Source organism: Sceloporus undulatus, chromosome 5 (genome assembly GCF_019175285.1).
Source record: "Sceloporus undulatus isolate JIND9_A2432 ecotype Alabama chromosome 5, SceUnd_v1.1, whole genome shotgun sequence".
Classification (NCBI taxonomy): Eukaryota; Metazoa; Chordata; class Lepidosauria; order Squamata; family Phrynosomatidae; genus Sceloporus; species Sceloporus undulatus.
Window position 1 is genome coordinate 83,315,190 of NC_056526.1, and position 12,763 is coordinate 83,327,952.

Genomic DNA, 12,763 nt, shown 5'->3' on the forward strand with positions numbered 1-12,763 from the left:
AATAATAATAATAATAATAATAATAATAATAATAATAATAATAATAATAATATTTATGTTTCCCTGCCTCTCCCGATGGATCGAAGCAGGGTTACAGACTAAATAAAAGACAAGTGTTTACATAAAATTCAATTAAAAGCAGCTAAAAAAATAAAATATCCAACATCAGACAATAACAATAGCAGTATTAATATGTAATTAATACATATTCTACTATCTGTAGAAAAGGGGTAAAATTGGATGTGCCTGAATCAAACACATTATCTGATTACCTATCTACTGCATTTCATTTTTAAGACCGGCATCAGAACCTTTCCAAATAAAACTTAAAACTGTACAATAAAGTATTTCATCATCATGTCCCAAAAATTTTAAAGAAAAAAAAACATGTATTTCAGCCACAACAGCCAAGTTTCTTCATCTTGTTTCTACTTACCTAAGAACAGCAATCTCTTGAACTGTAATAGCTCTTTTGTCTTTTGTCCCCATGTAGGAAAATATGTTTGGCTTAACTCTTAAAAACAAACAAGAAAACAAAGCTCATCTCTAGCAAAGCAGCTAGAAAAAAAGTGTAAAAATAACAGTTATTAAATTTGTAAACAAACAGTATTTTATTTTAACGACTTACTGCACAACAGCCAGAGATCAAAGCTAAACATTTTTAAGAGAGCCATAGCAGCAAATTGATCTTGTTGCTTATGTTGGATAATACTAAATTTCACCATGGTGCTGTGTAAGGCCTAGCAAATCATGATGTGCCACAAGAGAATTCATGTTAACCCACCTCCATCTCCTAAAAGAATCCAAATGTGGTCTTCTGCTGGCAGGATCAGGAGATAGCAATCCTCCTGGACTACCGCCATTATCCAAAACATAGGCTGAGCAGAGGCTCAGAATCTGATTTCTGGGCCATGCTGAGGATTGCAGAGAAACTGATCTCTAGATAGTGTTTAAAATGTTCCTGCAATTTTTCTATTTGTGCAGCTCACAAGTTATTTCAAATAGTGACTTTAAAAAAAGGAGTCATTCTATCCCTAACATACTGCAACTTTAACCCCAACGAACAAATTTCAAAGTAGGAAACTTTTGAGACTTTACATAAGCCAATAGCAATAGCAAGTACATTTCCATATCACTTATCAGTTCACTTAAGCCACAAGCCATTTCTCAGCTTTAAATTTGTTCCCAGCATTAAAAAATTAACTTACCTTAAAAATTTTGAAAGCACATTGATGGCATCCATGGTATCCTTATTTTCTTTGTATAATACAAAGTGGCAGTAACTTCCCCTAGATTTAGGCCAAGAATGTTTTCTTGGATCTTTAAAAGACAAAAATGTTAAAACATATATTACAGGAATTATGAAACAGTTCATTCTTTTCCACTGATGAATTTTTGCAGCTATATATTTTTTTTCACCAGCCTATACCTTCTTCAGTATGAGAGAAAAATATTTCACACTCATTCCTTTATTCTGCTGAATACTCATCAGCAATCTATTTGCTGTCTTTTACAACATTTAATAGTGCCACCATAATGCCACATACTCCTCTCACAAAATGGTAGCGGGCAAAAGAAATTGTTGCCCTCTCAAGAGGCAAGACTATTGTAGGTTGTTCAAACACAGTTATGTCAGGAGAAAGACTTGCACAAAATAAAATATTATCATTTGAAAATTATCATTGTATTGGTTATTCTCAGAAAAAGTACACACATTATTAATGCATATTATAAAGAAATATTACTGTGTATTATAAGACTGTTCTTGTTACCAGATATTTTTATTGTTGGTCTGCAGTGGCTAGTGCACTGCAAATGGATGAATGTGTGTGTGTGTGTGTGTGTGTATTCAGCTTCCAAGTTTTCTGTTAAATTGACTGGATGGCTCTCAACAAAGTACTGGATTGGTTAATACATAAAGCCAAACCATGATTTGGCATCACTTGGCATGACCAAGTTTCAGGCTTACATACCTCTTCCTTCCCATCACTCCATTTTAGGTAGTTACTTCATGATATGTGACAATACTCAGAAATTCAGTAGACTAGAGGATGGGAGGACAGAGTGAAGAAGTACAACAATTGCTCTTAAGAGCACCAGATCATGGTTTGGTATTACATATGAATTACCTCATCTCTCTCACTCAGCCTAACTTAAACATGAGATAAAGCATTTTCAAAAGGAGCCAGCTATAAGTGACAAGTGACAACAGTTTCTATCATATGAGGACTGAAGCTATGATCCTGTTCTTAAGGATGTTTGATGTCTGTTGGCTTCATTAGCCTTGGCTAAGTATGGTCAATACAACTAAAAGGCAAAACAGACCACTCCCAAGATGGATTGAGGCCACAGCAACTGCATGTCGCAGTCACAACCCACCTTTTTGCCGGTTGAAAAAGGAGTAGAAAACAGCTGCTCCTTTTTGCACCAGCAAAAAGCTGGCTTTTCTGCCCTGCCACAGTGGGAAGCCAGCTTTAACGTGCTCTGGTGGCAGGCGGTGTGTAAAAACCATGGTGCCAGGGCACCTGGAAACCACCCCCAATGTAAAAGGATGGGCGGCTTCTGGGAGGCTTGGGAGCATACAACATATAAAAGCCATGCTCCCACACCACCCGGAAGGCAACGCAAAAGGGCCGTCTGTTTCGACCCTAAGTAACAGACAGAAACCACACGGAAACTACAGATGGACTGTGAAAATGTGTTCACAATCAAACCATCATTAATGTGTTACTTTTAGATGTTTCCTTTTAGCTTTGAACTCTTATTACTCTCCTATAATTATTATTATCATTATTATTTGTCATATTATGTTCCAGATGTAGAAATTGATGTTTTCTATTGAGAATCATGTGAGTAGGGGTTACAATTATGAACAAAAAAACTATCATCTGTAAAGATGCAGAGTTAGGATTAACTCCAAATTACTTTGATTTAACTATACTGTAAAATACATTCTTAATATCAACAAGGCTTTCCATATTAAGATTATGACTAATATATTTATTTATTACAGACAATATCTTTGTCTTAATTTAATCCTCAAACTGCAACTGATCATTTTTTGTTTTGCTGAGTTTAAATCCAAAGCAAACTTATCAAAAGGAAAACCCAGTGAAACAGTGGAAATTACTCCTGGATAAATATCAACAGGAATGGGCTACAGACATATTTATTTCTGTTACCTTTCTCATTTTTCCCCATGCTATTTAGCTGGTCTGAATTATAGTCATTTGATTGGCATTTCATTTTCTCCTAACATGAAATGCCAACATCTCTTACCTGTTGAAGTTCTGACCTCTGTTCATACGCATAGGATAAAGAGCATAAGAAAGCAATGTTTTATTTTATTTATTTTAAAGGTATCAAAGTGCTTTGTATGGGAGCATGCAAGTTAATCATTTATATGTTGCAGATGTCTGGAGCATTCAACTGTTAATGTGACAACTGACATCTATTTAGACAACTGTGCAATGGAATCGTGCAGAGGGAATAAGTGAATGAATGGAAGGTTCCAGATAAACACGTAGTAATCTATATCAAGGGCAGCATTGCAGAGAACTCTAAAAAAACAAGTATTATTAAGTGTTCCATGTGTTTAGAACAGAAGCACCTTCTAATTCCTCATTTTAAATCTGAATGAGCCTAATTAATTGGGATTTAAGGGTTAGAACAAGGAACCACCTGTTACCAGCACAAAATATGTTGATCATGCAAATGCTTCTGCTTTTGCACACTTCCAAATTCATCTGTACTACACATATAAGAGCAGGATAAGAGAATATTCAAATATCTAAAGGAGTGCTGCCTAACTTTTTACAGCATCATCTGTCCTAAGGTTAAGCATGCATTTTTCTCCAACAGTTGAACAGGGAAAGGGAGAAAGAGAGCAAGCGCAGTTTATTTTGCACCAGAAAACATGCATGTCCCATGCACAATGCATGCAAACATTAATAGTCTTTATATAGTCAATGCAATTCACATTACATTTTTAACCAGACCCTTAACATCTGGTTAAAATGTTTAACCTGAAAGAGATAGTTGAACCTACAAGTTCTCATTCTTTAAAAAGTTTAGCAAGGAAACAGAATACAGGACAGAGTCCTACATATTAATTCCATTGAGGTTGAAATTAAAGCCAGTACAGGATTGCCAAGATTCTTGTTTTGTTTTGTGTTTTTAACAGCTTTAGTTCAAATGATTGAAGATTCTTCTCAAGACTTTAGAAAATTTATTTTTTTGTGACTACAGTTCCAAGAATTCTCCAGCCAGTATATACAGTAGTTGTAGTCTGAAAACAGGAATTTTTGCACGTTCTGCTTTTCACAGAATGGAGAAAATCATAACCTACTGACTGATGCTGATGAGCTAATGTTAAAAGAACAAATAGTAGGTGAGAACAATTTTTTGGTCACATGCTGTGGAAAACATCAGATACATTGTCATGGAAGATGGCCCAACCCAGCTAGAAGAGAAATTGCTTCTGTCATGAATGGTGAAAACTCAGACCAAACAGAAACTGGCCGAATGAATCACATCCTGACACTATATATCAAGATACCATCTATGGGTCTTCCTACAGATGCCTCACACATTATTGCTAAAGTTTTAGTAATATATGTATGTCAAATGTTTGCTCACTGAAGCAGAGAGACTGGCATCAGATTAAAATGGTGGGTTTGCTTCCAGAGGTTTGGTTGACAAGGCTGCAGCAGAGAGAGATATGAGAAGCAGGGCCACTCCTGAAAGATCAGTAACACTGGCTTTCTCTTCTCAACAACCTATTTCTATCCTACCAGTCAATACAAGAGCAATTATTTAATATTAAGAATTGGTACTTATTTCTTTTTTTTCTATTTACCCTCCTCATCCCTCTTTTTCCTTTGGTATCCTGATAGTAATCTAGTCTGGGAGCCTTTGTCAGAAATGACTTGAAGGCACACAACAATAACAACAAAACTTAAATCTTGTTGCATCTAATCAATGTCTGCTGGACTGCAGTACTTACAAGTCAGACACACAAGATTTTTCCATCTTTCTTTGTAAAGGGTATCCATTTCTAAGCTACGCAGGTCAGTAGTTCTCAATATTTGGTCTTGTAGATGTTTTGGATATCAGCTCCCAGGGGCTGTAGCCTTTTGCAATGGGTTGACTCTCTCACAGATATCTTTCATTGGACCGTAATGGAACAGGCTCAGACAAGTGTATGTTAACTATGCACGTGTACACCCTTTTTGTACAAACATATGCTGAAATGTTCCTATTTCCATCACACAGTGATGGATTTGCACCTCTGTCTTTCACAAAACAGCTACATTTCTTCCACAGCCGTGGAGAAACAGGTTACAGCCTCGGTGCACAAGGTATTTTTTAAAAAAATGTGTACAGGGATTTTGATTACATTCCAGAACCTCCTAGTATCCTATCAACAGAGCCAACCTCTACACTCAGTCCCTCACAAATACAGGCTTTAAAGAGTCAGGCATATTTTTAAGCTCAGTACAACAGAAAGCCTCTTCCATTTTACAGGTTTCAGGTAATACCAATAATCAAACTCACTTGCCAATGCCTTTTTCCCAGCTGCATGATAAGCAACAATGTATTTTTTTCCCATCACGATCTTCTGTTTTAGTTTCTAATCCTGGAAACAGAGACTTCACAGCTTGGTGTATGACTGTCCTTTTTTCCTTAGTGTCTTCAATGACCTAACAGCAGCATAGTAAACAAATATATATAGAAAATAGTGAACCATCTGGCAGTTACCTTTTGTCTTTGTAAAAATTAAGTGCCTATTGTGCTTGAAAAATAGAGGTGGAAATTCTGATACAAACACCAAGAGGGTAGTACTCAAAAGCTGAGCTCACTTGGCGTATATGATTACCCATCACCCAATATTTCCTGACTAGCTTACAAGGCAATGCTAAATAAAATGCTCAAGATATACAAAATGACATAATTAAAGTGAAACTGAAAAATGCAGTATAAAAATGCTTCTGTTAATAAAGACAGGGTAAAACAACTAGGACTTTGGATTAAACTATAAACTCAAGGACTGGTTAAATAATAATAATAATAGTAATAATTAATAATTTGTTTTATTTATATATCGCTATTCCAAAGATCATAGCGGTGAACAGCAAGTAAGCTAATTAGCAAGTAAGCTAATTTGCCCCCAACAGTCTGGGTACTCATTTTAGCGACCTCGGAAGGATGCAAGCCTGAGTCGAGCTTGGGCCCTTTTGCTGGTCTTGAACTCGCAACCTTCTGGTTTCGAGTGAATGGCTGCAGTACAGGCATTTAACCACTGCGCCACCAGTGGCCACTATATTGTGGCATTCAACTCCCAGAATTCCTGACCATTCACCATGCTGGCTGGAGTTTCTGACAGGATAATAATAATACTAATACTAATAATACTAATAATACTAATAATACTAATAATACTAATAATAATAATATTCTGCTTAATCTCTAGGAATCCAAGCAGATTGCAAGAGTAAAGCAAAATGCAGTTAAAAGAGAATACATAAAAAATACAAAGACCCCCCCCCCCCCCCGGTCATAAAAACATAATTAAATGCTAAAAGGAGATTAAACCTTTTAGCTAAAAGGATAAAACAACTACTTTAGAGAACCACTACTTTGAAGAGTCTACATGATTTTTTTTTAAATTGTACATCTGGGACTGGAAAAATATACACAAGAGGAGCCAGGTGTAATATAAAGTCACTTGCCTCACTTTGTTGCCACAGCACACGCACACAGTATTCAATCACCATCCAGATCACAGTATCCCTTGTTGTTTTCTGATGTGAAAAATCTAAGCTGCAGAGCTTGGAAAAGTTATTTTGGACTATAAAACCCAAGCTCTCCCAAGCAGCATAACCACTTGCCATGGTGGCTAAGAGATTCTAAGAGTTCTAGTCCAAAAATGTGACTTTCCCAAGCTGAGCTGAGTATTGCAAGTGGTATAACCTATTAGCCATTTTGCAACTCCTTGCACCTTAAAAAAAATTAAGATACCACAGAGGAAGCTAGGACAAACTGCTTTTTTTTTACTGCAGCACCCATCATTTCCCTGCCAGTTTGGTCACTACACATGTTGGCTGGCTGATTCTGGGAACTACAGTGCCCCCATTACATTTTCCAAAGCCTTTCACTGACATGCTAACCTGTATAGGAATTTTTTTTCCATTTTCCTTGAAGGGGATTCTCTTATTGTAGCTCCGCTCTGCAGCCTGAAATGGTACAATCCAGTAAAGAGGCTTACACCTAAGTGAGAGTTGTTTCATTTCACTACTAGAACCATTGGGAGCTGGGAATCTTTTTTTTTTAAGTGGAAAATCAAATTCAGCTTTCCTGCTACTATGTAATTCTTCTAACAGAGATGATAGTTTAATCCTATTTGCATAATCAATTAAAATAGTCAGGAGACCAATACTGTACAAAGAACAAAGGCCTCACCCCAAGTTGCACTGAAGGAAGCAGGAAGATAAATTTCTAAATACAGAAGATCTACTCCTGTGTTCAATTCTATTCATATAGTTTATTAGAGTAACATTGAGTGTAGACAGTGGTCCAAAACACACTGCAGAAATAATCCATTTGAGACTACTTTAATTGCCCTGTCTCAGTGCTAGGGAACCTGGGAATTGTGGTTTATTGTGGCTTATATTGTGGCATCCAGAGCTCTCTGACCAAGAAGGCTAAATGTTTCACAAAACTACAGTTCCCAAAATTCCCTAGTATTGAGCCAGGGCAGTTAAAGTGGTTTAAAACTGGATTGCTTCTGCAGTGTGTTTTGGAACAGTGACAGCTTTTCCCTATATTTATGAAAATGGTTGAAACATTTTTATATCAGGCTTGCATCCACTGTGTGTGTGTTGTGTACCTTCAAGTCATTTCTGACTTATGGTGACCCTAAGGTGAACCTATCACAGGGCTTTCTTGGCATGTTTCTTCAGAGGGGGTTTGCCATTGCCATCCTCTGAGGGTGAGAGAGAGTGACTTGCCCAAAGTCACCCAGTGGGGTTTCATGGCTGAGCAAATGCATGATCAGACGCTCATGAAACACCACCCAAAACAATCTGGTCCTATCACATCCGATTTTGCCAGACATTAATTTGGTTATTCATTTCTTATATGCTAATGTCAATTTACCTCAATGGAAACACTGCCTTCTTTATTTTTAAAAAGCTGCAGTTCTTCTAGCCGCTGCTTGTCCTCAGCTGACAACACTGTAAAAATCTCTTCAGAAGCATCCTAATAGGTACAGTAAAACATAGTAAGAGGTAAATAAAAATCTAAATGTGTTGTAATATATTAATGTAGTTTTAATAATAGTCTTCTGCCCGATTTATTATTAAAATATGCAAAAAAAAAAAACCTTACCTCCTCATCTACTGGCACAGAGAAGTCATCTAAATGGATGATATGCCCATCTTTTGCTATTTCATGCACAACAAAATCTGAATATCTAGTAGGAGACAAGATAGGTTGGTAATCACAGAGCACTATAAAAATTTCCAACACTGTCACAATGTCTCAGTCTATCCTTCCTCACAGAGTTGCAGAAGAGATACAAAAGGGGAGGAGGACTGCACATGTTTCTTTGAGCTCCCTTGAGAATAAGTGTAATAAAAATTTAACAAATAATAAGGCCATGGAGAGGGACACATCATAACACACAGCAGCATCTCCTTAACCCACAGAAAGCACACAGGCAAAGGTATTCCAGTGTTCATTTTTTCATAGCACTCTGTATGTACATGGTGCTTTGAAAAAAAATAATAGGGAAAGGAGACGCAGGCCCAGATCTTGAAATGCAGAGCACAGCATAAATATTCCACAAATGCAACCACACTATATTAGTCCTCTCAAACCTCCCGTCAACTCACTATTTAGCTGCTGCAGCCTCCCACAGCTATTTAGTGGGGACTGGAGAAGCAGGGGGATAGAAGAAGCATCTGGCTCTGTCCCCATAGCCAAACACAGAATGGCATGAACATCTGGGAAGATCCACGAGGATCCTCCGGAGGACATTGGTAGATGATTTCATCATTCTGTATCTGGCTAGGGGGACACAACCACACACTTCTCCTATAAACCACTCTTTCTGCCAGCTATTGAACAGCCATGGGGGGCTGCAGTGGTTAAACAGTGGATGGGGAAGGCCTTGGTCATTGTGGAAGAAAAGAATACCAACCTCTGCAAGAACCAAAAAGAGGCATATGCAGATATATGCTAGAGTTACACTGCAGATGTCACTAACAGGATGCCAGCCAGTGTCTGTCTCATTTCAGCTTGAAAGTGAGCATATATATGTACACAGACATTTAAAAGCTGTGGATAGAAAGTAAGGTTAAGCTAAACATTTCACACAAGAGATGCGTTTTGAAGAGGTATCGTGACACTAAGATTACAGTGTTCCTTTGAAGGAAATCCCACCGAAACTGATGTAACTCATTTTCAAGAGAACCCAATTATGACAGGACTACAAACAAAAGATACCAAGTGAAGTATAGCTAGCTAATTCTGCATCTCATGTCAGACTCAGAGCCACATTCCAAATGAAACAGTAAAATTCACTTCAGCCAGCCAATACTTATACTGAGATGTAAGACTCAATAGTTACCTCTCTTTTAATATTCCAGAAAAGCCCTTGTGAGTGCTAACAAATTTTGTTATGCCAACATCTATCTCAGTCAGTCCATGCTTCATCATGTCTGCAAAGCTCTCTGGGTCTCCTTCTCCATCACTTTCTTCCAGCTTTTCTTCACCATCTTGTTCTTCACTCTCCTCATTCAGGACCATTACATTTTCTGAATCCTCAAGTACAGGTTTCACAGGCTCTTTTGCCACAGCTTCAGTCTTCTGGTCAGAATTCACTTTTTCCTGCAGTGGATCTTCTGAGACCTTCTGCCTTTTAATTTCCTCTGCATTAGCCTCTTTATCATCAGAAAGAGGACGCTTCAGGACTGTGTTATCCGTTTCCATTTTTAGAGCAAAAATGTGGTAGCGAGTCCTGCAGCGGAGTGAGAAGACACACATTTCAGCACAATGACTAAATTTCCCATGCTTTCACACTGTCAGGGGCTGTCTCTAAGAAATATTTAAAACTCAACCAAAACAAATGTATGCAAAAGGATCTTCTAGTACCTTTGAAACTGACAGAAAGATGTTGGTAGCATAAGCTTTCCTAGACCAAAAGTGCATCTGCAGTGCAGAAATAATGCAGTTTGACACTTTTTTAACTGCCATGGCTTAATGCTACATAATTCTAGGAAGTGTCGTTTTGTGAGATATTTAGCCTTGTCTGTGCCACAACAAACTATGGCCTGTTACAGACTGCCAAAATAAAGCTGCTTCGGGTCTCTTTGGAGGTATGCTGTTTAAATGATGCATGCACCCTAAGAGTCCGGAAGCTGCACCAAAAGCTGCACTCTGGTGCTTAGGAACAGAGTGTGGCTTTGGCGCAACCTCCAGACTCTTAGGACCCATGCATCATTTAAATAGCATACCTCCAAAGAGACCCGAAGCAGCTTTATTTTGGCAGTCTGTAACAGGCCTATAATTCCCAAAATTCTACAGCATTGTGCCATATCAGTTAAAGTGGTATCAAACTGAATTATTTCAGCAGTGTGGATGCATCGGTAACCTTTTCTTTTGGTATTTCTTCCTGATATTTTTCAACAGTATTTGCATCTGGCACTGAAAGGATATTTACAAGGATACCTTTTTTTTTTTCTTAACATCATAAAAAAACTATCTTGCCTCCTCCTTTTTATTTCCAGGCCACAGACAAAATGTTCTCCTGCCTTTTTGGTCTTCTCCTTACATCCAGCATTCATCTAAGTAATCAATAAAGGTAAACCTCTTCCAGCATCTCAGAACTAACACAGCTATATCTTTGAATTCTGGAGGCCAGGGTTCAGATCCCAGCAGGGCCATGAAACCCAACCTTGGGCGAGCCACACTCTCTCAGCCTCAAGAAGACCAAGGCAACCCCAACTCTGAACCAATCTTGCCCAGAGAAAAACAAAACAAAAACATAATAGGGTCGCCATAAGTCGGAAGCAACAAGAACTCAAAGAAGAACTTGACAGTCAATTATTGTATTTTATGGATGATTTTAGTGTTAGCCGCTTTGACCTTCTGGAGAAGCAGGATTTATAACAACTGTGGGTGTGTGGGTGTGTTTTGTGTGTGTAGTGATGGTGATGAGGGAAGCCTACTGGGGTGAAAGAGAAGCCTTCCCCCTCCGCCTTTCGTAGAATCATAGAGTTGGAAGAGACCACAAACACCATCCAGTCTAATCCCATTGTGCCATGCAGGAACTCTCCATCAAAGCATCCCCATTGACAGATGGCCATCCAGCCTCTGTTTAAAGACCTCCAAGGAAGGAGGCTCCACCACTCTCCAAAGTAGTATGTCCCACTATCGAACTGCTCTTACTGTCAGGAAGTTCCTCCTAATGTTGAGGTGGAACCTCTTTTCCTATCGCTGGCATCCATTGTTCATATTGATTTGAACATTGCTCTGTATTCATTGTCCAATATTCACATGAATATGGCTCTAACTGCCTCTCCCCTGCTTTAATAACTGTTTTAACAATCGTCTAACAATTAAATTATATTTTATTGTGGATGGGAAGGTTTGGGATATATGGAAACTTGCGGTTATTGTCTTTTATGGATTTTTAAATGTAAGCCACTTCAATCGTTTGGAGAAGCGGGATACAAATAAACTTTTACTATTACACTTGTCCCTCCACATTCGCTAGAGTTAAGGGCACAAGGCCCCCATCAACATGGGAAAACCACAAATAACAAAAACACCATGTTTTTATCTGAGAGGACAGCTCTCTAGGAATCTCTAGGTCCTCCAGTGCAACTCTGTGGCCAAAATACGTCATACATTGACCATAGAAGTGCACTGGAGGAGCTACAAAGGCCTAGTAGAGCATTCTCTCTAGGTCTTTTCAGAGCAGCTTTTAGTTAAAGTTGACCATAGAATTGCACTGGAGGACCTAGATATTCCTAGAGAGAACATGTTAATCAAGTCTGCAAATAATCCAATCCTCAAATATGGAGGGATGATTCTATTATTATTATTATTATTATTATTGGTCCTGTTCTCTGGAGCAGCAGAAAACAAGCTTGCTCCCTCCTCAATGTGACATCCCTTCAAATATTTAAACAGGGCTATCATATCACCTCTTAAGCTTCTCTTCTCCAGGCTGAACATCCCCAGCTCCCTGAGTCTTTCCTTATAGGGCCTTATGGTTTCCAGACCCTGCACCCTCTCTGTCCCAAACCCCAGCCAAAGCACTTACCCCAAGGCAAGGCCCAGCTGCCCTCTTGGGAAGAGAAGAGACGAGGAGGAAGAGAAGCATGGAGGCTCAGCCACGAAGGAGGCGGGCAGAGGGAAGGAAGGGGAGAGGCCTAGCTTCACGGCACGCCGGGGACAGGCCTAGTCGGAGCAGCCGCCCCTCGCACGCTCCCTCTCCGCCTCTGACTGAGGCCTACAAGCAGCGCCTCTTCTCTCTCTCTCTCTTCTTCCTCCAAGCCCTGCCTTGTGCCAAAGCAAGGCTGCGGCCTAGGCCCCATCCGCACCGCGGAAGTAACGCACTTTCACACCGCTCCATCTGCACTGCAGAAATAATCCAGTGTGGCACCACTAACTGCCCTGGATCAATGCTATTGAGTTCTATGAATTGTAGTTCTGTGAGACATTTAAGCTGCATCCACACTGGAGGAATAACCCG

At 39.0% G+C, this 12,763-nt stretch overlaps 1 protein-coding gene across 1 annotated transcript in view; it reads right to left on the reverse strand.

Moving 5' to 3' along the window:
• Nucleotides 1–12,558, reverse strand: part of PUS7 (pseudouridine synthase 7) — a 30,021-nt gene extending 17,463 nt beyond the window's left edge. Inside the window, 8 exon segments of the mRNA XM_042467079.1 lie at nucleotides 437–514; nucleotides 1,209–1,320; nucleotides 5,557–5,608; nucleotides 5,610–5,702; nucleotides 8,158–8,259; nucleotides 8,389–8,473; nucleotides 9,632–10,021; nucleotides 12,332–12,558. Of these exon segments, the coding sequence (XP_042323013.1) occupies nucleotides 437–514; nucleotides 1,209–1,320; nucleotides 5,557–5,608; nucleotides 5,610–5,702; nucleotides 8,158–8,259; nucleotides 8,389–8,473; nucleotides 9,632–9,993 (884 nt within the window). The 5' untranslated portion in view covers nucleotides 9,994–10,021; nucleotides 12,332–12,558.
• Between the last annotated feature and the right edge of the window lie 205 nt (nucleotides 12,559–12,763).